The 24,934-nt window shown below is 41.7% G+C and overlaps 2 protein-coding genes and 1 long non-coding RNA gene across 7 annotated transcripts in view; 2 read left to right on the top strand and 1 right to left on the bottom strand.

The window, feature by feature from the left end:
• Positions 1 to 5,395, top strand: part of FARSB (phenylalanyl-tRNA synthetase subunit beta) — a 41,561-nt gene extending 36,166 nt beyond the window's left edge. For both annotated transcript variants that reach the window (XM_053308680.1, XM_053308679.1), the window contains one exon: positions 5,055 to 5,395. In XM_053308680.1, coding sequence (XP_053164655.1) covers positions 5,055 to 5,206 — 152 coding nt within the window. In that variant the 3' untranslated portion in view covers positions 5,207 to 5,395. The remainder of the gene's footprint in view (positions 1 to 5,054) is intronic.
• Positions 5,396 to 6,531: 1,136 nt separating this feature from the next.
• SGPP2 (sphingosine-1-phosphate phosphatase 2) overlaps positions 6,532 to 24,934 on the bottom strand; it is a 56,927-nt gene continuing 38,524 nt past the window's right edge. For all 4 annotated transcript variants that reach the window (XM_053308682.1, XM_053308681.1, XM_053308683.1 and 1 more), the window contains 3 exons: positions 21,256 to 21,435; positions 18,939 to 19,028; positions 6,532 to 9,825 (listed from right to left, as the gene is read on the bottom strand). In XM_053308682.1, the coding sequence (XP_053164657.1) occupies positions 9,283 to 9,825; positions 18,939 to 19,028; positions 21,256 to 21,435 (813 nt within the window). In that variant the 3' untranslated portion in view covers positions 6,532 to 9,282. The remainder of the gene's footprint in view (positions 9,826 to 18,938; positions 19,029 to 21,255; positions 21,436 to 24,934) is intronic.
• LOC128350413 (uncharacterized) lies at positions 10,065 to 21,098 on the top strand. The gene is made up of 3 exons (XR_008319314.1): positions 10,065 to 10,128; positions 12,318 to 12,354; positions 20,592 to 21,098. It is a non-coding gene; the product is annotated as an uncharacterized LOC128350413 (long non-coding RNA).

Genomic DNA, 24,934 nt, shown 5'->3' with positions numbered 1-24,934 from the left:
TATCTTGTGTGTAGGATGATTGACAAAATTATTGCTTTTGCTCTTGTGCTTAACTGCTGTTTAAATGTAAGACTTAGCATTACTGAAGAAACTATATTTATTCCAGAAAAATGTAGGACATGTTTTGCGTTTGGTGAAATATTTTTTCTAATACACACAACATTTTGAACTTGTCTTCTCATCTTATGAAATATTGCAAGGTGGTTGTTTTTAAGCCTAGGGTTAGAATTCACCAACCTGCCATCAATCATGTACGACTTGTATATATTTCCTGGAAAGCCACCAAAGAAAACAATTGCGAGGAGAACTAGCTGATCTGTCTGTGACTGTTTAAGTTTCACTCAGTTTTAGTAACCATTAGTAGATAGATTGTAGATAAATTTTGCTCCAGCTTATGTTCGGGTTATAAACAGTAACCAAGGGAAAATGTGTCCTGGGACTTCAGGTTTCATGTTGGACAACATAGCCTCTTCATCTCAGTTATTTAAATGATGATGACTTCTGGTTATTTTTTCAAATTATAGGAATGAGCTGGTATGGTCTGTAAAGCTTACTCCAACTCTTGATTTCTTAATTCTACCCCACCCACCCCCAAACATGAGAAGGGAAGGAATTGGGGAGGGAAAGAAGCAGTGTGAGTTGTTTGACAGCCAAGCTCACAGAGAATTCACCAAGCCGTTTGAAGGTCAATTAGCCAGAAAATGTGCTAAAGACCAGGTATTCCATTGGATTTGCAGCCGGAGAATTGCCCCCTGAATAATCAAAGTGGTCTTACTGTTTGAACACACAGACAATTATCAGTTCTTAGAGGCATATTGTAATAGCTTTAATAACATTCTTTGAACCTCAAAGCATTTTGGAAATTGCATTCTTACAGACAAATTATAGTTCATAGTATGTGGTGTTTTTATGACAAGGCTTCTCTTCCCACAATGCATGTCTGTTTTGCCTGACGGCACTATAAACTACCTTGGGTTTCACTGCCTCTCTTAATTGCTGATTATGGACACGGTGTAACTTTAAAGGATGGGCTCCACTGCTTTGATGGCTTCCTGTGACACTTCAAGAGTGCTCAAGCCACAGCATTAAGATCTCGATTGATGGATTTCAAATCGATGTTTAAATATGGCTTTGTGACATGAAGCCAGCGTAGTTGGAGTCACTGAGGCTGTTCTCATGTGCAGCCAAGACCAGACTAAGGCAGCCAAGCCTGGTCTTGGCTACATGTGAGAACCACTGGGAGCTGTGTGGCTCCCAGTGGTGGCAAACCCGCTTAGGAAGCCCACTGCTTAGCCAGGGTTAAGGGTGCAAGGGCACCCTTAACTTGGACTAAGTGCTTGTGTGTCGGCGCTGACACAGGAGCACGCTCCTGGCCAGTGTGTGTGGCCCCAGAATTTACCCCACACTTGCGTGGTGCATTATGGGATTTCTAGGGGCCAGGATGATGTGTCCGGTCCCCTGATCCCTCACGCTGCCTGGGGCAGTGGAGGATCGTCTGGGTGTGTGATGCATGTACCCAGCGACAGAGGAGCGGTTGTCTGCGAGGAAGGTAAGTTTAAGCAGCCTTCTTGCTGCCCGCCAGATAGTCCTCTCGCTCAATCATGAGAATGGGCTCACTAGCTTACAGAGCAAGTTAAAGGATATTTTTGTGATTGTATGGCCTGGTAGCACCTAAAAACAGAGTAACTGGCTTGTTGTCTGCAAAATCTATGGTAAGGCTTGCTATGATTTTATTGCAGGAGGATTGTAGCAGAACTGTGCTTGCAGTTACTGATAGAGAGCTTTCATTTAGCAGAAATGGAGAAAGCCTTAACTGGCACCAATCTGGGAAAGAGAGAGAAAACTGGCATAGCTATTGATCCTAGCTGAGGAAAGTAATAACCTTCCAATTCCCTATTTGGTGGAGAAGTTGATAAATGACTCTCAGCATGACACTTCCTAATGCCCTTGCGGCTACTGTTGCAAGAGGGTCTTCTGCTGCTAAAAACCATGTTACATCATGATGAAAGCAACATTCTTCCGGGTTTAGATAAAACCAGTCCTTTAAAGCAGCAGAGTAATGCTAGGCAGGTCTGCAGAGCGGTTTTGAAAAGGGGTGAATGTGTGTCATATTCTAGCAGTTTCCTCTTGTGTTGGTCATTTGTGCCCCCATTTCCTTCCTACTCATCTGATAGTTGTAGCAACTGTGGTGTCCAAACAGGCTGTATAAGTTCACTTTTGGGATTGGAAGGGTGCTACATCCTCTTATATGTATCTGTTTGTTCATAGGAATATAGGAAGCTGCCACATACTGAGACGGACCATTGGCCCATTTAGCTCAGTATTGTCTTCACAGACTGGCAGCGGCTTCTCCAAGGTTGCAGGCAGGAACCTCTCTCAGCCCTATCTTGGAGATGCCAGGGGGCGAACTTGGAACCTAGATGCTCTTCCCAGAGCGGCCCCATCCCCTAAGGGGAATATCTTACTGTGCTCACACATCAAGTCTCCCTTTCATATGCAACCAGGGCGGACCCTGCTTAGCTAAGGGGACAAGTCATGCTTGCTACCACAAGACCACCTCTCCTCTCACTTCATTTTAAACAATAAAGTCAAATATTCTCTGCATATACAGAGCACCGTGCATGTATATTTAACATGTTGGGGGAGAGGCTAGACTGGAACCATTCTGCTAGTACTGCTTGCCAACAAAAGTTCTCAAAGTGGTTTACATAGGAAAACAAGATGGTTTCTTGTCCCAAAATTGCTCACTAACCTATATTTTCATGGTCATATTAGCTTTCTCTGAGTAGAGTGTGCTTGACTTGAGCCCTGTCCAGGGAAGGCCCATCCCACCTCCACCAGTCCTGCCATCCTCCCTAGCATCCTGAATCTTCCCAAGTACAAGCCTCAAAGCATGGTAGAAAATCTGAATACTTACTGCAACCTTAATCAATAGGTCTGTTCAGAATGTGAAGCTGTCTCCTTTTGTCAAACCTAGCAGTGCAAAATTTGAAATAAGAGTGTTACGACTTTGGTTTTCTGCTCAAATCAGTTTTTTGGGGGGCGGGGTGGGGGTGGGCAGGGGTTGAGAGCACACTTCTAGGTGGGAGTGAAATGGTCAAATGTTTTTGTAACCTGAATTTCTCAGTGTGGTACATCATGCTGTTTCCAGAAGTACATCGTTGTTATATAGTTTCCATCTGAGATCATTTTAAAATCCAATTAGCAGTGGCACCCATGAAGTGTCCCATAGCTAATAGCTTGTTTTTGCTAATGCAATTGTCTTTGAAACCAAAGACTTTAGGTGTCCTGTTCTTTATAAGCTTCCATTAAATATCTGATTCATATTTAAATATATATGAGAGAGACTGTGCACAACTCTGCCTCATTACACAAATGAAAAGGTGACAGTGTGAATTATATAACAATTATATTGTTAATCTTGGTAACAAGTCCTTTAGAAACAATAAATGGCTTTCTTCCACAGTGCAGCATCCCTTGTAACTAAAGAGGTAATTAGTTTGCCACTGATGTGAAATAAAGTGAAGAAAGAAAACACCACACCTCTGTAATTAGGTGATTTTTTAAAAGTTGACCTGGCTTAAAAGCCTAAAGGTTTGTTCTGAACTGCCCAGAGATGTGAGTTTTTGCAGTATACAAATATACTAAATGCATAAAATTTGGGAGTTCATGGCGCAGTGGGGAAGTAACTTGCCTAGGGAGCCAGAGGTTGCCGGTTCAAATCCCTGCTGGTGTGTTTCCCAGACTATGGGAAACACCTGTATCGGGCAGCAGCGATATAGGAAGATGCTGAAAGGCATAATCTCATTCTGCGTGGGAGATGGCAATGGTAACTCCCTCCTGTATTCTACCAAACCACATGGCTCTGTGGTCGCCAGTTGACACCAACTCAATGGCACAACTTTACTTTAAGTTGTGGCCACATCATAGTCCTGCAGGTTGTTCTGATCTTGGGCCTTGTGAAACCTGGCTTCTTAATCTGCTGTTGCTGAGAGTCTCTACACGGCTCAGATAGGCAGTGTGAGAGAGTGATGGGATGATAGCAGCCACTTGCTAAGAATGCTGTGGACATCAGTTATTGCCATTTTGGAGACACTTCTTAGCCTACGGATGGGCTGTGTACCCCTTTTTACATGATAAAGTCTTCATATAGTAACTATTAAAAAAAATCATGGCAATTCTTGTGAAACAGCCCCACATGGGGACATAAGAGTGAGAGCCAGCATAGTGTAGTGGTTAGAGTGCTGGACTAGGACAAGGGAGACCCGAGTTCAAATCCGCATTCAGCCATGATACCAGCTGGGTGACTCTGGTCCAGTCACTTCTCTCTCAGCCCAACCTACTTCACAGGGTTGTTGTGAAAGAGAAACTCAAGTAAACCGCCCTGAGCCAAGAGAAACTCAAGTAAACCGCCCTGAGCCATTTTTGGAAGGGCAGTATAGAAATTGAATTATTATTATTATTATTATTAAGTATGTAGTACACTGCTCTGGGCTCCTTGGGGAAGAGCTGATATAAAATGTAAAAATAAAATAAAATATTACTGCATAATATAACTTTCTCTCATATACCATGCTCCTTATATTTACTTACAAAAGCTGTTATGTAAGCACTTCATCTTGCAGAATTACATGGTAACATTTCTGGGTGGTGACTTATGAGGAGCGAATTGGCTGATAGGTTTTATTAGTGTATCATTTGAAAAAGGATTTAAATGAAAATAAAGAGATGCTGATAGTAAGTGGCATAGAGCAAAAGATGTAGCTGCCACTTCAGCTATAGTGGGTTAAGCCTCTCCCTATGCCATTACATCCAAAGTAGTCATTAAGAATTCTTGATAGTTTACTCTTGTTTCACAGTGAAGCAATTTAAACTTGGTATTTGCTGCATTATGTTTATTCTTAATTGTACTGATTTTTGGATTGTACATAAACTAAAATTTTGAATATGAAATTATTTAATGCTATATGTTTTTAGAAATGTTAACAGTCACTGGTATTCAGTGTTTTCTCCTTTAGAGAAACATTCATCCCTCCCCCCCACTTGTCTTTCAGACCCTGCTTTCTTCCCTGGCCGCTGTGCTGAGATCTTTGCTAAAGGGCAGAGTATTGGAAACCTAGGCGTTCTCCATCCTGATGTTGTCAGCAAATTTGAGCTCACCATGCCTTGTTCTGCCCTAGAAATCACACTTGAACCTTTCCAGTGAAATCCTGCCAGTAGTATTCCTCAGTCTACACAGGTTTGCATCCAGGCCTATCTCTTAACTAATCCTATTATTGACCCTTGCAAAAATGTACCTTCACTGCAATAAGGCTGGTTTTTAGCTTCATTAAACAACATGACTTTTCCCGTGCAGTTGAGCTATCAATCTGTTAATAAAGTTAATAGAAATTAAGGATTTACTTGCTCTATTTTTCAAAAAGTTCCAGATGCTGAGCCTGAGAGTATATCTGATTACAGCTGTGTAACAAGAATCTCTTATTGCATGGAATAAACTAATTGATTAGAGCAAATGTTGGACAAATGTGAGCAGAACCAAGCCCCTGAGCTTTCTCTGTAGGTGGTTGTCAAGAGCTCAACTATGGGAGAATGATGTACTTGTGCAAACTAGAGCAGTTGTAACCAGAAAAAAAATCTGCAGTAGCTAACAAGTACATTTGAAAGATAAGGGATCAAAATGAAATACAAGTTTCTGTATGTATTTAGCCTTAAGCTCTAAGCTTGAGGGTTGTGATTTGAGCTGCATCTTAACTGGATGGAAGAGTCCTGTGCTGCAGGATGAGTCAGCCCTTCTCTCACAAGACACTTTCTCACAGATTCCTTGGAGAAGCTGCTGTTGGAATAAGTGGGAAATTCCCACTACATTCACATAAGCTGTTCCATGTACTTAAAGGGGATCTCTCCATTGTAACGAGTCCCTTACGAAGACTTGAACTTGGAGCAATGCAAGTGTCAGAAGAGATTCTATAATAGGTCAAAATGTACTCTTCCTATGGATCAACTAAAATTTCTGCATACTGTTACTCAAGTGCAGAGCAAAGCCTTATCTTGGATCTTGCATGTGCAGAGGCTTGAGATAAAGAGAAGAATGCTCTTCAGTGTACAACATTAAGAACTAAGCACAGCTAGCAAGTTGTAGCACTCTTGAACGGGAAAGCAGCAGTGCACTGCAGAACTTAGGAAATAACTTTTATATTCTGCTTTTTATCAAGCGTTCTCCAAGTGCTTTACATAATAAAATTGGAAATGATTTAGACACTAAATCCCAACATGAAGGGTATGACTTAGAGCACAAGGTATACAATTCAGAGTAGCAACCACGTACATGCGTGCTGTTGCCGCCACCACAAGCAGTCAGTCTGTGCTCAGTCAGATTAATTCTCATAGCTGGTTGTGAAGCACAGATCTGACTATACAAGAACAAGAACAAATTTATGGCTTGAGGAGATCGTCTGTATTGGGTTTGATGACTTCACAATTCCCTGCACATCAGAGAAAAGTTGGTAATATAAACAAACCTACAAGTAACGATACATGACAAAATAATTTAATAAAGTTTTTTGAAATCATTTACAATTTGAATACAGCCAGATGTGACCAGTATTCAGAATACAGCTTACATATTTCACAACTTAACAGTAAAACAGTACAAAAATATTGTGCAGCTTGTAGTTTACAAACCTGAGCATATAGATGGGTTTATAAAACAGAATAGGAGACTTCACTTTAAAAAACAACACCACAGTTCTTTAAGTGAAAGCAGAAAATAAACAGCTCTTTAAAAGCCTACCCCACAGTTAAGAACTTCCTATTACAGGTCACTTTCCCTGTTTGACAACAGAACTAGACATTTGCCTTGTGCAGCATGTTGGCCACCCTGGCGTTTGACTCACTGGGGCTGTTGCAGTTCCTGGCACAGCTTCCTTAATCAGCAGATGGGCATGTGGGTCATGCTACTTCCCTTATTTCCAAGTATTTTTTTATCTTATATAAACTATTTATACCCCACCTCTTCTGTACAATAGTGCTCAGGGTGGCTCACAATAGTAAAAGTAATATAAAGTTTAGTGCAATTAAATTTTAACATATAAAGTTTTAAACAAGACTTTCTACACTGTGAGCCCTTTGTGGGACAGGGAATTTTTTTCTATGTACACTGCTTTAAAAAAATCATTGAAATGCAGTCTATCAGTAGTTGTACACATCTGTGTGTGGTGGTTTAGGTAGTTGAGCAAATGCACTCTACCAGGCCTGCCTTTTGTGTACAAAGCACCCCAATGGTTCAGGAATGCCACTGTGGTATGCAGCATGTTGGCCATTATTTCTACAAATGCATGGTTCCCAAGCTCATTTTGCTTAATCCCTTCCATACGCACCTGCAATTCTCCTCTCCCTCCAACTGGATTCAGTGGTATATGTGTGAAGTGCTGCTGGGGGTACATGGGAGGGATTCATTATGTCTCATCTGCCAATTGTCCTTGGAAGTACCCCAGCACATTAGCATTATGGGGGAGGATTCTGGGGTAGTAGTCATACATTTCCCTTGTATTGTGTAGTTTTGCTCTCAGGCACTTCCATTTTGACAGGTGACCTTCATGGGCTTCAGGCCTTTTACCTTCATACAGCCCCTACATTACAGAACATGTGTGTTACCTAAAGCACAAAGGGGCTGGGAGATATGCAAGACCTCTATTTTGTGGTGCCAGTTCACATAGAGGGCAGGGAGGAGATTAAACCCTAGTGCAATACTGACACACATACCCCTACCTTTCCCCCCAAAGCAGCTACTTGGTAGCAGATTTTTTGTTGTCATGAAGTTATGAAACTCTTTAGACTCCAGTTGATTCCCAGTTAGTTCTTCAAGCCCTTCATTTAAAGATGGATGCAATTCTGAAATGTTTATATTTTTTGCTTCCCTATAGCAGCTACCTATACAAAGCAGTAATGCTGCAGTGGTTTATAAACATGCTTAGAATGGATATATCCTTCCTAGATTTTTATTTTTTTGGCATCACTGGTCTCTTTCCAGAACTAGCAGCAAAGAGGTTTGTCCAGACTTAAAGCTTAGATATATTGAAGCTTTGTGGGGGGTGGGGGTGGGCAATGGGAAAAGGTAGTAGCTGTTTCACAGCTCTTGTTTTAAGCTTTCAATTGAAACAGGAAAAATACCAGTTGGCACACAAGTGATTAGTGGAGAGAAGGCACACATGAAGGAATCATTATGCACTAACTAAAAATACCACACAAGAACTTGAATCCATACTTACATTTGAACTTTATCTCAGTTAAACAGTCCTACTGCTTTTCAGCTGTGACAGCCTTTAACAAATTTATGTCATCCCACTTCTGCAAGATGTCAAGGTTGAAGACCATACTGGAGCCCTTCTTTAGAAGCTGCCAGTATTGCAGCAGTTATGGGGCATTTAGTTCTTGGGCTCAGTGTGAGAAAGTTCTTCACGTGACAATTCTAGAAATCAACTGGACTGATTCCTATCCATTTACTGGTACGAAAAATAAAAATTGAGGTGGTATATAACTTGTCCAAGCACAATAGTAACAATGATCCCATAATTAGAGAAAAAGGTCATGCATTCTGAGAGAGACAAGATGACTGATCTACTTGCACCTCTTGGACAAGCAATAAAGCATCCTTAGAGTGTCATGATAAAAATCTGTTTGGCACTGCATCAAGAAGGAACATTAAGCCCATTGATTTAAGCAAGAGCATAGTCACAGACACACAAGTGAATTCAGTACTCCCAGGAGTCTTTTTTTCTAGAGCAGGAATTGGATCTTCAGATCATCTTGCTAGCTCCAAAGCCAGCCATTGCTTCGGCCATGCACAGGGCTGCCCAAGCAAATGCAAGGCTCATATACATACATATACACACATATATATATATATATATATATAATCTTGATTATGTGGACTCTTGTTTCTTCTGCATCAGATACAAAGCTTGACTTGGAGAGTTGAGTCACAAAACTGCTAGCCCTGGGAGAGTGACAGAGCTTACTGCTACCCCCTGCGATGCTAGAGTACAAGTTCAGTGAAATGTTTTGCTGAAGAAGCAGTAGCTGCTTCTTGTATTCTGGTCTGCTCATGTTAGATTGCAGCAGACAAAAAATAATAGTAGCAGTACAAGAGAAGCTCCTTTTGGCTCTCCAGTATTAGCTATATTTTAGACTGTGCAGAAAGGCACAACAATTTTTTTTGGTTCAAGTTTCTACCACAGCACAAACTTTGTATCCCATAACCTGGGCTGAAAAAATGCTCAGCACTCAATTTAAACCCAGGAACTCATGAAGTAATGGCACAAGCACTGTAGCATTAAAACCAATGGAAGCATAGGTTATAAACTTATACGGCACTTCAATTTCAATTTGTTGTATGGTTTCAAGATCACTGGTAGAAACACTGTACCAAGAACAGAGCGTCTTCAGAGTCGTCCTTTTGACAAGCTGTCGAGTGATGACTAGTGTACTTATTCCTATCAAAAACTTTGCAAGCACCTTCAAAAGCATTTCACCAGTGATTGAAGGAATGCTGTGTGCAATAGCTTCAGCAGACGTATTTAGTACGTAGAAGTTGTTTACCCAGAACCCTATAACTGCTCCAGCTGCAGCGCCTAGGATAGTGGTGGTATCTGCTCTAGTAGGGCTGTAATGGTCTAGTTTGGGGTAGTTATAGCATAAGACAAGGGGCACGACAATGCAGAACACAGGGCACAAAGGGCTGGTTAGTATCAGATGGTCAATGAAATCCCAGGTTGGATATGCAAGAGCAATTAGTACTGCTGAGATCAGACTTCCAATAATCACGTCCTGAAATGACACAAGAAGAGGCTATTAATAGAAGGACATTCCCATGTCAACTGGGGAAAAATTATTCTGGACTTGAAGTAATTCTATGTCCCAGAACTGCATTCAGCAAGACATTTTTAAGAATAAATAGCCGGAAAGTTCTCTAATGTGTCTGTCTAGTAAAAGTCACTGTACAGAGCCAGATTTGCTGTGTAAAAGTTAATGCATTTTGGAACTTTGCAGAACAGTGGACAAAGATGTAATAAGAAGGCCCAAGAGCCACACAGGGAGGGCTATCGAAAGTCAATCCAGAGCTAGATACAGGTAACCTGCTAGTAACCATTTCAGGAATTTTTTGTACAGATTGTTGTTGGATCCCAATTCTAAGGCTACATTCAGACAGAGGGTTTTCCAACTGTAAGCTGTTCCAAATCAACATTCCCAACATACTTCACTTGGGGATGCTCAGTGCTTTACTACCATTACAGCAACTGCTGCTCTAGAACACTACCAGATCCCCATGCTAGAAGTCAGATCAGTGATCTTCATTATTTTTCAAGTGGGAGCCACTTTGGCAAAATGCACACACACAAACCCCACCCTACTGCACTGACCTCCTGGGAGGAAAGTACCGGGAACGGCTACACTACACTTCCCAGCACCCTGTGCACACCTTCCAGGATGGTGCAGGGGCTGGAGGAGAGGATTAATGCCCCTCTCCCCCCACCCCATATTCCCAATTACCCCATCATCATAACTATTATTTAAATTTTAAGATATATGCAGGGCCAAACAGTGCATTTAATGTAACTTGCATTTTGGCAAATGCAAAGGCTTTTTAAAATAAAGCATCTGCAAAATTCCAGATCACATCCTATTACCTCTTTCCATATAGGTTATAGTAGCAGATTTAGCTTTTGTCATATATAAATATATGCTTTACCCGACCCAATAACTCACTCAGAGGAGTATCAGTTGCAGGGTATTGCTCCTAATACTTCTAGTAGATCCATAGTCCAAGACAGCAATTAGTAGAAAAGGCTTTTTGTTGTAAGAAGGCATCAGCTGCTGTGTGTGTGTGTGTGTGGAGGGCAGGGGGAGATATAAGTGAAGAAGTCGTGAAGAAGAGTTATGGGTGGTACTGAGGTATTTTTACATCTCTCACCCAAAATGTACAACTTGAACAGTACCTCATGATAGACTGAAAGCCAAGCCACACCTACAGAGGGGTATAGGACTTTCCCCATGCACACTCTTCCAAGAGGCCATAGCTCAGTGGCAGATAGGGATGTGCACAAAACTAGCTGGCCCAGTTCAGTTCAAGGCCGGTCCGGCACCCTCTCAAACTCCCACCCCCGCAGGGGGTTCGCGATCTTAAAATCCTTAAAAAAAATAAATCCAACGATTGAACCTTGGACCTTCTGCATGCAAAAGATGTGCTCTGCCACTAGGGATATGTGAACCAGTTTGGGGGTTCAGTTCGGGGGTTCGATGGTTTGAGGTCGAACCAACCCCCTCAGTTCAGTCCGGACCCAGACCTGGACCAATATCCCCCTCCTGATGTTTGTGGGGTTCACGAAAAAATTTTAAGGGTTTTTTTTTAACCTTTTACTCCCCTCGGGGGAGTTCCTGGAGGTAGTGGTGGGGGTCTGTGGAATTTTCCCCTCCCCCCCCCCCACCGGCCTTCTAAATCCCCCCTTGCCCAGTTTGGGCACTCTTTGGGCCATGCAGAGGCCATGTGCGCAGGCGCCCAGCCGCCAACATGGCTGCCGGGCTGCTGGGTGAAGGCCGAAAACCAGCCGAAGAGCACCCAAACCGGGCAAGGCGATGATTTAGAAGGCTGGCGGGGCGAGGGGGAACCTCCACAGAACCCCCCCACCCTGCCACCTCCAGGAACTCACCCGAGAGGAGTAAAAGGTTTAAAACAAAATTAAAACAATTTTTTAAAAAGGATTTTAAGAATGCGAACCCCCCAAAGGGGGAGGGGGTTGGTCCGGGTCCGGACTGAACTGGGGGGGGGTTGGTTTGACCCCAAACTGTCAAACCCCTGAACTGAACCCCCGAACTGGTTCGCACATCCCTAGTGGCAGAGCACATGTTTTGCATGCAGAAGGTCCAAGGTTCAGTCCTTGGAATCTCCAGCCACAGTTCAACTGTGGAGAAGTGCTGCCAGTGAGCACAGACAATACTGAGCTAAGTGGGCCATTGGTCTGACTCAGAACAAGGCAACTCCATACGTTAATTCTTGAATTAAGAAGAGGAGGATTTGTAGTGCCAAAAGACAGTTCTACATTTAAAGAATTCAGGCTGTATGTGAGTCGTGGACTGTATGTTTTTGCCTTCTTTTTGGTTGTTGAAGAGCAATGAAACTATCAAATGTTTTCTTATCAGAAATAATTCACTGAAACAACTAGTTTCAGGAACACATTTGAAAGCATTCGACAGGTTTCACCTTTAATCACACACCTGCATATTTCTAACGGATTATAGTTTCCTTCCTTTACTTTGCATAGGAACACCAGAGAAAAGATTGAGGAAGCCAACACAAAGGTATGATTGCTGTACAAGTATTAAAGTTAAGCCTCTCTCTAGTTCAGCACAAGCATCTTCAAGCAAAGAAATCTAGTTCCTAATGTCTGGATTGTAATGAGCAGCCTGAAGCCAGTTTTGTCAGGTTGCCTAATTTATTAAGGGACGTAAAAGGACTACATGGAGGACTTTATTACAGTTCCTGTCAGCAACATCAAAAAGAATACAAATTATAATGGGTGAGCATCAGTGTTCCCTCTAATGTGAATTCCCAGACCTCTGACTGGAGATTATGGGAGTTGTAGTCAACAACTGGGAATTCCTGTTAGAGGGAACACTGGTGAGCATCTTTGACATCAGCTGTGAATAAAAGACACAGTAGAGAACCCCTCTTTTCCCAAGTCACTCAAGTACGTTAACAGGCATAAGATTAACAAACAGTAAATCTAAAAGAGAGAGAACACAAACACACAAAAATTCCGACAGGAGGTTTTATGACTCTTCAGATGGTACCATATTATTAGTGAACCTTAAACTAACTATTCTTAGAAATATACCAGCATAATGCAAATGTTATACATTATGTTATACATTAAGGTACATGGCAGACTACGCAGACAGGGACAGCAACTTGGTTTTTACATCTAGTGTGCTCTTACTCTCTCCTGGCAGCCATAGCCAATCACAGCAAAGTCTAGAATGCTCCAGAGGCCTTATAATGTCCTGGAGGCAGAGCAGCATCCCCTTGGTTGAAAAAGGACCCTGCCTTGAGAGTTTTGATTGCCTGGGTTTAAGCAGCTTCACAGTCCTGAAAGCCTCTGAGCAATGCACTGCTGCTTAAAATTAAGTCAGGAGGGGAAATGAGGCAGCAGAACTACATTCAGCCATCTGGACTTCAGGTCAGACTCCAATGCTCCATTTACTGCATGGCTGCCAAAATCACAGCCATATGGTGAGTCGGTGCTCCAAGAAAGGTTAAATATGCTTCTAACATGGTCTCCTCAGCCACATGGGTCATTTCCATTTCTTGCAGAATTTCCTAGTCAGACTGAACCATGGCTGAACATACATACAGCCCTGTTTCTGTCAGAGGAACTAAGGGACAAACTAGATATTACAGCAGCTGTTTGCTCCCTATCATGTTTAGCAGGATTAACCTGTATCCTGCTGTAAGAACATCCTATGGGTTGCTTTCCTCCCCCCCTACAGCCAATAAATGGAGCAGGGAACCACAAGACACTGTGAAATCTAGGCAGCCATATCTGCATCCTAAGGTTATGAAGAGGCTAGCAGCAAGAAATATGTTACCACCATAATGTCTAGTTTAACTCCCACTATTCAGAGCACTAATCTGGACACCAGATCAAGTGGAGACTGCAAGTTACTGAGCGCCCTTCTGGCTACCAAAGCATGTGCATCATCAACAGCTTCATGCACAAAGTGGGACTGCTCCTGCAGCTCTGTGCAGTTCCTCATGCACATGCTTTTGCACAAGGGAGCAAAATAATATTTCCCCCAGAGCATTCCAAACACCCTCTGTCGCACGAGAAACACGGAGGGCAAAAACTGCTCTCTGCTGTGACAGAGGGTGTTGGGAGTGCAGGAAAGCTCTCCAGGAGAAGTGCCCGCAGGCTCCCTTCTGTGGAAGGGTGTGCATTAGAGAAGGGACAGAGCTGTGGGGGTGGTCCCACTGTGTGTACAAAGCTGCTGTTTACATGTACACTACAGTATGTATAGGATGTCAGCCTCTGATGGCTTTTGCTCTTACAAGCCAAACAAACTGACTAGGGTCAGAAACCCTAAGGAAGCTTTTGGAGGTCACAGTAGCCACCATGAACTCACCCTATATCTGTAGGAATCACAACCCATTACTTTCCCTCAAATGTCTTTACTATACAGTGGTCCCTCTACTTACGAAATTAATCCGTTCCGAATGCACATTTGTAAGTCGAAAAATTCGTAAGTCGAAAAGCGGTTTCCCATAGGAATGCATTGGGAACGGATTAATGCGTTCCGGAGCCTAGAAAAAAGACCCAGACCCCCAGTAAGGCTTGCAAACTGCACAGGAACATTTCTTTTCAAGAATAAACAGGCAGTAAACAGGCAGGCAAGTCAAGGAAACCGCATGTAAAATTCGTAAGTCGAGGAAACCCCATCTAAAAATTTGTAAGTCGAAAAAACCGCATCTAAAACCGGATCTAAAACTGCCGTTTGTAACTCGAAAAATACTTATGTCGAGTAGTTTGTAAGTCGAGGGACCACTGTACTTGGCTAATGTTTCTAGAGGACTTAAAGGTCCTTTCCTGAGAGTAAGGAAGCAAAATCATCTCAGGAACCTCAATATGCCAAGATTTATAACCACCTGCCTTGTCAGACAGGCAATTTTTCTGTATTAGTCACAATACTGTAACAAATATGAACATACTAGTAAGTGAGGCTTATCATTGAACAGGCTAAGTCATTATGAGTAGATTACACTTATAGGAAAGTTCAAGGAAAAAAATGTAATAGAGTTCATCAGTGTGCTTGCAAAAGGGACGTAAGAGAACAGTTTGAAATTTGTAGGATTTCAACTTCAAATATTCACTTTCTTGAATTACCAACATATATGGTGAAAATGAATTACAGTAAATTTGAATCTGAGAAAGATCTTTTGCTTCTCTTGGGCATGATATCATTTTGGAATTATTAATCTGATTGGGTGTTAAAAATCTGTTGAGAACAGTAATGGTTAAAATCTGATTATATTAAGAATTTCTTCTAAAAAATACCCAAATAAATAATTTAACTTTTTCCTGGGGTTTCACAGTGTAATAAATAATGCATTCAGCTAATATTAGTGGCAGGATTGTGTATGCAAAATTTGGTATCTGCAGGTCATTGAGAAGTATGACTTTCTTTAGGACAAACACATGCTTCAAAATATATAAAATATATCATTTCTAATCCCAGAGGCTCAAAGGACAATAAATGGATTCATTCAGCCCTTTAACAGGCCTGTAGTACACTATTTTGTTTATGTTCTACACTGAATTGATTTCACATGACCTTATATGTCCCTGTGCCATAGTCTTGCTACCTATGAAACAAGTTTACTCATCCTCTAGAATTTATCGGGTGACCTTTCTACAGTTAGAAGGAAAAGTGGAGAGGAGAGCTTGAAAAATCAACAAGTGACAACTGTATCAAGTAGCACCAGAAGATTACCAGCTGCTTGGGACAAACTTAGTCATCTTCTACCTAGCAACAATATACAGTACAGTATTCACCTTTTAGAATGGGACGTCCTGTATTTAAAGTGCAATGAAAGTTTCCTGTGTAGCACCAAAATGCCAGCGCTGACTTTCTAAAAACTAGAAGATGCTCATATTTTCCCCAGCCTCTCAGTATTGCATACAAGGAGAAAATAAAACAGAGCAATTGGCATAGCCACCACTGACCACTTCAATCTCAGCTGCTAGCCAACTTAAAAGTTAGCCTCCAAACCCAGTGGGGCTGTCTCCCAGAGATCTTCAAGCAGAAACTCTCTTTCTAGTGATATTTTATGCAATTTTTAAAAAGTAATTAGATTCCTCCACAAGGCCTTTTGGAACAATTTCCATGGAAAATGTTACATCAGAGTTGATAATCCACAAGGATTTTACAGGACAAGAGCCAGCAGGAAACTAATATCCTGCTCACAGATCTTTCTTGGAAAATGCTGTTTGGCCTGCAGTTAATGAGATAAGGAAGTGTGAACTATAAAGAATTGCCTCCAAGCAAAAGGATATAGTGCTGATGAGTATGAGCTGCAAAGCGACCAGATTTTATTAGCATATGGATTTATTTATATTTAACTATATTATGGCTGGTTAACAGTGCATACATTCTTATAACAAAAGCACATGCACAGTACTAGACTCCATGCTTCCAAAGCATGGGCAGAATTATACAAGATTATTTTTGCTGCACTCCCTGTGCTTCTAACAAAAGCATGCATGCAGCACAAGCCCTGTCCCCCATTTCTGAACCATGGGCGCTCCCGCACATGAGTGAGACTCTTTGCCACATTTCCCTTGCTTTCTGACATCCAAAATATGTCCCTGAGGATTGAACAGCCTTCAGGGACATGTTTCCATGGGTCAAAAAGCATTTATTGGGCAAGGGGAATGAAGGGAAGAGAGTTGCACTCTTGCGCAGGAGTGCTCATGCTTCAGAAGTGCTTGTGCTGCATGCATGCTTGTGTTAGAAGTGCACACCCACACCATTAGTTAGGACGTCAGTCAATATTTAAGACAATAGAGCACACTATTATGTGCACACACACGCACATGCACACAGTGCAAGAGCCAATTTCAAAAACCAATTTTTCTGCTAAAAGTGAGCCTTTTCACATATTACATAGTCAGGTGTGCACGTAAACATTTGTGTGAATAATGAAAAATATTTGCAAGAACGTTACCAAATTGGTACACTTATCAGTAAGCTGTAATTGACTCCCAAAACCTGGTCAGACATGTAGCTGGCAGGAAACCTAGCATAAAGTTCACTGTGAGGGTCATAGGGTTGCTCTGCTTCTGCCACCTCTGCTAGAAGCATGTCAATGGCACACTTCTATGCCAATGGCACAATGTAGTTGATCCAACATCCAGCTGTTCCCTTTAAAGAAAGATCTTGGCAAGGCCAGAAGTTGGCTGGAAGGAGAAAACACACATACCTCACTTAACTGGGCTCCTAGTCAAAACCAGTGACATCCAGGGCAACAGCCAGAGGCACACCACTAAATATGCAAGTGGGAAACATCCAATACTCCTTTGAGCCTTAGAGGCTGTGATTTATTTAAGACAGGGCTGCACAATTTTCATCCTCCAGCTGTTGGACTACAACTCCCATCATTTCCAGCCACAGGGGCCAATAGTCAACACTGGATTGCCAAAGTGTGCAGTCCTGAATTAAGGGCTTCTATGAAGGATGGAGGACTGTACCCAGAAGGACCAGAATAGCTCCAATTAACTCCAACAAGGTCCCTAGGTAACTTGTGAAATGGCCATGGTAATGTATGAATGGCTTGCCTAGATTTAGGAACCAGTGTTAATATATCTTTACCAATTGGAAGGAATACTATCTAACATAGAGAAAAGATATTTAGCTAACATAGTAGAGTGGTGGTTTAAGATCTCACACCAGAAAGGTCCTCAGGACTAGGTTAGAGAAGCTTGGGTCTAACTCAACTGAAAACCGATAGATCTGGCAAAAAATAATAATCAGTAGAACTTTACTAGCATTTCCCCCCCCAGAGAAATATAGCAAGTACATCATAATCAAATTTAAGGATACCTCTGCATCAAATATGAGTAACTCAATGCATAGGTGTTTGAACCACAGAAGATTTATTGCTGCTGCATTATTTAATTTGTTTTCCTGAGAAATGAAGCACTTCCTCACAGAATAATTCAATCTGTTCAAAAGCAGGGATCTCTCTCTCTCTCTCTCTCTCTCTCTCGGTGTGTGTGTGTGTGTGTGTGTGTAGTTTTGTCCTATGGGGACTGTCAAAGGCATCTCTCTTCACCACCACCTCATCTGAATTTAGAGGAGTCTTATAATGGAATACCATGAAAAAATGCAAAGAATTTTTACTGACTGGCTTTGGTTCATTAGTTAAATCTAAACTGGAGACATCCTCCCTTTTAAGCCATTGTTTTGATCTACTAAAGTTGAGAGTAGGTCAAGACATTTCACTGATGCTCATGATCAGCCAGCAGCAAATCTAATTGTTTACAACTGTAGACATTCAGAAAGCCTATGCTGTGGAACTGCCCCCCCCCCCCCCGCCCACCCTGCCTGTTGGGTAAAGAGGCACCATTCAAAGTGGTGGCTCTCATATTCAGCAGGGAGTTTTTCATGCCCGACTTTAAGTTTGTATCTCCTCAGGAATGGAGGTGTGCATTCACATATCTACCAAATTTACCCCAAAGACCCTGTGAGCTATCAGGAAGCACTTCACACACAATCTGGGTTTTTCATCACACATTAGGAGTATAGCCCAATTTATATCCGGGCGGGGGGGAATCAACTATTCACATCTTTTGAGGGGGCAACTTCAGGGCCTGACTGGGGGCACTGAGAGGGTGGTGGAATGTATGTGGGGAGGGTGCTGGGTTTTGAGCAGAATGGGTACTTAAGGGTGGGAGTATTCATTGCTGCCGAGTGCAGCGGGGAATATGCCCTGTGGGCCAGTCCGAGCCTGGGCAACTTCGAACTCACAGTAAAGCCTGCTGTGTAGGAAAGCTTCAGGAAAATAGCAAGTGTTCCTATTCAGCCCAGCATATTGTCCCTCTAGTGGCCACTGCTGCTGCCTGCCTTGAGTTCTTTTTAGATTATAAGTGGAACAGGAAACTATTATTTTCACTCCTTTGCTATGGCAACTGCTTTGCACACTATGCAAATGAATTACAGCACTCTTCTGCTGCCATGTGGAGGCAGCTGCTCACACTGTGAGCTTCTCCATATAGTTCCTCACATTTTCAGCAGTGTGGGTGGAGGCACTCCACTATGGGAACATTTGGGATAATGCAGAGTAAGAAACATTAATTTATGTAAACCAATGTAGCAAGGGAAGACCTTACCAGCACTGAGTGCATTCCAGTGTAAATTCTGCTGAGGCATACCATGGTTGAAAATAAGGCAGCTCCTATTATTCCTAGGTCAAGTGAATACTGCAAAAAGAAAAAGAAAAAAGAGAGAGAGATGGGAAAATAAAACCATTCACAGTAGTCACATATTATATATCATACCATCATTCCCTGTCTTTGATTCTGAATTAAGTTGGTTATTGGATACCATAAGCCGTTTGAATTAGAACAAGGTTTTGTTAAGAACTAATCTGCCTACTTACCTTTCACTATAATCTTAATTGATAATTGCCATCTTCACGTTAGCCCTCTTGTGCCTCAAACATTCACACATCTACCATCTTGAATTGGGGTGGATGACATCATTACAAACTATGCCATTGAGGTGTCCCTATGTGTCCCTACAGCTGTAGCAAATTTGGCTCAAATCGGTTAAGGGGTCCACAAGTTAACCCTCTCGCGCCTTAAATGTTTACATGTCCACCATCTTGAATTGGGGTGGATAAAATAATCACAAACTACACCATCGAGGTGTCCCTACAACTGTATCAATTTTGGTTCAAATTGGTCCAGACACTGTGAACTTGATAGAGATAGGATTAGGAACACGGACACGGACACACACACACACACACAGCGCTGGGTGATCTCATAAGCCTAGTTTCCTTAAGGAAAGTAAGCGAAAAATACTTCCATGCAACTTGGAGTAAACAGTTTTAGCAGGGATGTACTTATGCTGTTCTCTAAACATGACTCTCAGTGTTTGGAAAGGATAAAGAATTCAGCCTTCAAAGACAGAACTGGGCTCCAACAATGCAAAAATCAGAATAAGACCCTGTACTACACACTTACCAAAGCAAAAGAGGCACATTCATAAGGAGCCTAGACAGTGTGTTTGGTAGGAGAGGGAACATTATTCCCTCTGTTGGGGAATAATGTTGAGTTGGGGAATGACTGTATCACCAATAAACCAAAAGGGGAGTAGGAAGTAAGATGGGGTAGGAAACCCCAAGGTGCTGTGAAGCTTGCTTAAAGCAATATAATTGCTTATTCAATATTCTTGAATTAGTAAAGTTTGTAATTAGTTTCACAGCATCTTGCCCCCCCCACTTTTCTTTTTGGGACAAAACGCCTTCATAGTCCTCTGTATTTGGATCCAGGTTCACAGTTGGCATCAGATAATTCAAGAAAGAAACATACAGAACTGACTGGAAAGAACTCCAGAAGAACCTTTCCAATTAGGATTACTGGAGAACCAAATAGCAAATGAATTTCAATGTGCCTAAGTGCCCAGTGACTCACTTTGGGACAAAATATATCTCGACACACATGCTGACAAGCTGTACATTATTTATAAGTATCCAGGAATTAGATTTCACAGTCACATGGAAAGTTTACTTAGAGAGTCAGATCACTGAACAAGGCAAATCCAATATCAAAAATTATTAGGAAAGGTATTGTGGAGGGGGAAGAGTGATGAATGATGATTAGACTAGTGGAGATTAGTCTGACAGGACTAGAGCTCTAGCTACAGCCTGCTCAGTCTGCCTTCAAGCACTTGTGAAAGCAGAGAAGAAAAGGCATTTGGGTTGTGACAAATTCAAGGGAATTTATATTCCACTATTTTATTTTATTTTTGCTACACAGCTATATAGTGGCCAAAGCAGCTAACATACTACCAACTTATATATCAAATAAAAAAGCATTACAACTTAAGAGACAGAGACAGCAAAGAAGAAAATACAACCACACAGAAAGTCAGCTTACGAAGTTAAGTGCCTGCATAGCCAAAAAAGGTAGCAGTGTGGGTTAGCCTGATCTACCAGACAGAGAACTCCAGAACCTGGAAGCCACCACACAGAAGGCCCCATCAGATGTCCTTCCAAAGGAGGCAGGATGTGGATAACTTCAAATGGCATCAGAGATGGCCAGATTCAATCAGAGCTACAACTAAGAAACAAAGTTAGTTTGGCCTGGTCTTCCAGGGTTTTTAACTGTTATAAATGCTTCAATTGTTAATTGGTTTTATGTTGTTTTTATAGTTTTGATTTTAATTGTTAACTTATATTAATTGTTTTATTTTTATCTAAAGCGCCCTGAGCCATTTTTGGAATGGCAGCAACAAAATCAAAATAAAATCAAAATAAAATAATAGCTAGGTTGTTTGTGTCTGAGGTGGTGGATAAGTGAGAGAGAAAGGTGATGCACTGGGCCTTATAACTCCAAGAGCCATCCTGCAGTAGCTGGCAGCAGAACTGATTTCTTGCATAGTCAGTGGTTTTGACTGGGTGACACTGTTTCTTATTCTTACCTTGTACTGGCTCACAGTTGTAATGACAAAAGTGAAAGAGATAGTGGTGGCTGCCATTGCATGCGTGGATGGCATTCCATATTCTGCATTGGTTCTTTTTTCTAGCTTCACAACAGGCGGAGAATAAGGGCGAGGCCACTTTAGAAGGTCCTTCGAGACTTGGCCAATGTACATAACCAACTAGAAACAGAAACAAGGGTTAGATGGTTTCAAGACCCGAAGCCTCCCCTCCTATTCCCATCTCTGCAGCAAGTCGGAGCCCGTTCTCAGATCGTAGCTATTACGCACTGCTGCCCTGTTGCAACACTCACGACCCGGAATTCTTCATTTTATTATTGATTTTTCTTATTTGTAATCCTGTCCTCCCTCCTCTCATCCTCACAACCACCCTGTGTGGTAGCTTAGGCCGAGATAGGCTTGCCCTCTCTCCTGCTGTTACTCCCCTGCAACTGGTACTCAGAGGCATCCTGCCTATAGCCCTCCGACTAGTAGCCCTTGAGAGACCTCTCCTCCATGAAGTTATCCAAACTTAAAGCTCCCCCCGCTTCTCTCTCCCTCTACACACACAATAGATAGATAGTGTGAGTGAGTGAGTGAGTGAGTGAGTGAGTGGAGACTCCTAGAAGGTCTCCACTATATTCATGATTCCCACCCCGCCACTCCAAAAAGCATAACTCCTTTGCTGGTCATGGTCCAGATTAGTAGACTTTCCTCACCATGTCCCACTATGCTTCAAAATTGCATAGATATTTAGATATTATGATTTATATCTTAATATAAATATTAAGATATTAAGTTTCATATCTTCTCATGTTTTTATTTCAAGTCTCCTTCTGCCCTTTTGTACAAAACTGCTAGTCTTCCTGAACTGAGAAAGCCCCCAAAGTCTTGAACTGCCTCAATTTCAAGTACAAATATTTGTAAAGTGTTCTAGGCAGGTGTTAAGGAAAATACAAAACCTAGTAGTGCCAGGCACAAAGAAAGCCACAGCACCAAAGCTTGGCTGCAGTCTATAAGCCATTCCTCCCCGCCTTTGAATAGTGTCACTCATGCGATGGCCACAAAACTATTAAAGGAGTCTCCTGATGTTAGTTGAATTTGTGACTGGTGGACTTCAGAATCTTTCCCTCAATGCCTGCATGAATCTCTTGTTTCAGTAATGTTAAATGTGTTCCATGATGGCCAGCAAAGGATCTATTAACACTGACGGATAGTGCCTACAGTAATTTGGCATTGCTTAGGTCACAAGGTCAAGATCATAGCAAAGGCTAACTGGGTCTATTATCCACTCACATCTGCAGATTTGGGAGGAAGCTGAACATTGTGTGTGAATGCTCCACTGTCATCATTTTCATACTATAGTTGAATAGATACAGTCACAACTTGGATTTGCACTCTTTAGTATACAGCAAGATCTTTTAAATGCTATTTAGATCTTCATTAGCAATAATGCTCTATAGAGAAGGCAGCTGGCTATTAAAATTTTTTTTTTTAAGTTTTGGTCACATCTAAGCTAGACAGCTGTAATGCACTATGTGGGGATACTTTTAAAAACATTCAGAAACTTCAACTAGTGCAAGATATGGGTGCCAGGCAGTATGATAACACAACAGTCTTGCTATAAATCACACTGGTTGCCAGCTTGTTTCCAGCCCTAGTCTACAGTGTTTGCAAATTCCCACATGACTTAGGACCATGTTATCTGAAGAGCTGCCTTCACCCCTATGAGTCTGAGCGCTACAAGCCCTGTTCTCTGGGCCACCTTTAAATGCAAATCCATTTGGCCAATACCAAGTACAGGACCGGTGGTGGTGGTAGTGCCTCGGCTTTGGAATTAGTGTTCTAAAAAACCCACAACAAAGCCCAACAACCCCTCTTTTTTGCATGGTTTTTAATTAACTTGCTTTAATTGATTAATTTATATCTGTCAGCTGCTGGTTTTATTGTTACTGCATCTGATTTTAATATATTTTTGAAGTTGCTAACAGCCTTGTGAGGACATTGTCTTTTAAAATGTGGCATATACTTGTTTTCTTAGCTCTCAGTGCAGCTTTTGTCTTGGCTATTCTGATGTGTGCAGAAGGAAATGCATTATTTCCTTAGCAATAATACAGCAGCACAAACAGCTTTTAATATTTATGTGAATCTGCTGTTACAATACATGACAGCACTGCTAGTCATTGACTGGCAAACCGTGCGTACCTAAGCATAGCACATCTACCAAGAAGTAAGCCCCACTATGCTTAGTGGGCTCACTTACTAGTAAATGTGGCTAGGTGTGACTGCACCCTGAAGTTGTACATTAAAAAAATGAAAACACACATGAACAATCTGCTACCATTCACTCATGGAGTGGAGGCAGGAGGAAAGGATGTTTTGGGATTGCTTTCCCCCCCCCCCGTTCCCTCCTTCTCTATAGCCTTCTATGCCCACCCAGAATATGTTCCAAGCGTCCTGCAAACTCCCAGGACATTTTTAAAAACCAAGCTGAGGGAAGGGATCAACAGAAATGGCTCTTCTACCCCATGTGCAAGTAGTGGCATTCCACTTGTGCATTTACTCTGAATGCCACCCAGAATTTGGCTAGAAAGCTGCTGCCAAATCTGTTCATAAAACTCTACCAAACACTGCCACATATCTTATTATCACACGTCACGTAGAAGGTTAGAGAATAGTAAAAAAGAGGATATAAAATCTGATTTTACAGAAGATTCACTCTGGCCAAAATAAAAGTTAAGCATTGCCATACAAGGTGTTTTTTTGTTTTGTTTTTAACTTTAAATTGCAACTCCAGATCTCTTGTGAATCAATTATTGCTCACCTAATAAGTCAAAACCCAAAAACATTTATCTCCCACCCACCCATGGGGAAAACATGTAGGTGAAAAGAATTGGTCATGTTACCAGGAAGGGATAAGAATGTTCCCACACACACACACATATGATGCAGCTTATGTGTTGCTAAAACCATTTTTATAGCTGGCATTCCAAGTCTAAGGTATTATACTTCAGCTTATGTTTTCTTCCACATTTTTCCCCTAAAGGCATTCCTAGTTTCAGTATAGATCGTTGTGCAGACCAACCTCAGGGGAATTTTTTTTTAAGCAACTTAAATTTTTAAAAGTACAATTAATTGTTTAGCATAAATTTATGTATGCCGTCATTAAAAGCTTTTTTGGTCCTTGAAATGTAGAAGCTGCATTTAGAACTCTCCTTTCCGTTACTGAAGCAACAAAATGGAAGCATAATGGATGGTGCAAGATAGCTGGGTTGGGAATTTCAAAGCAATGCATGGGGATTAAATTGTGCAATTTACCAGTGGTGAGGGCAGAAGCATGACTAATTCTCTGTGTGGTGGTGAGGGCAGAAGCATGACTAATTCTCTGTGTCTTCCTTGGAAAACTGAAATATAGGATGCACCTCATAATACCTAGTTAGTTTGCTTTTAGAGTTTATTTTTAACTCCTTCGTTTCCAAGAAATTGCAGCTTAAGTTCTAAAAACAAGTAATGTAGCAATACAGGAGATTGAGCGCTTAGAAACAACATGAAATGATGTACATGTGGTAAGTAGTAAATGAAGGAAGGAAGAATAGAGATTTTAGTAAGAGAACATCTATGGGAATCAAAACATGATTGCACTAAACGTGTAGGGGATGAATGGCAGTTCAGTTCCCAAATA

The sequence above is a fragment of the Hemicordylus capensis genome, chromosome 3, assembly GCF_027244095.1.
Source record: "Hemicordylus capensis ecotype Gifberg chromosome 3, rHemCap1.1.pri, whole genome shotgun sequence".
Taxonomy (NCBI): domain Eukaryota; kingdom Metazoa; phylum Chordata; class Lepidosauria; order Squamata; family Cordylidae; genus Hemicordylus; species Hemicordylus capensis.
Note: the sequence above shows the minus strand (reverse complement) of the source record. Positions and strands in the feature narration are given on the sequence as shown.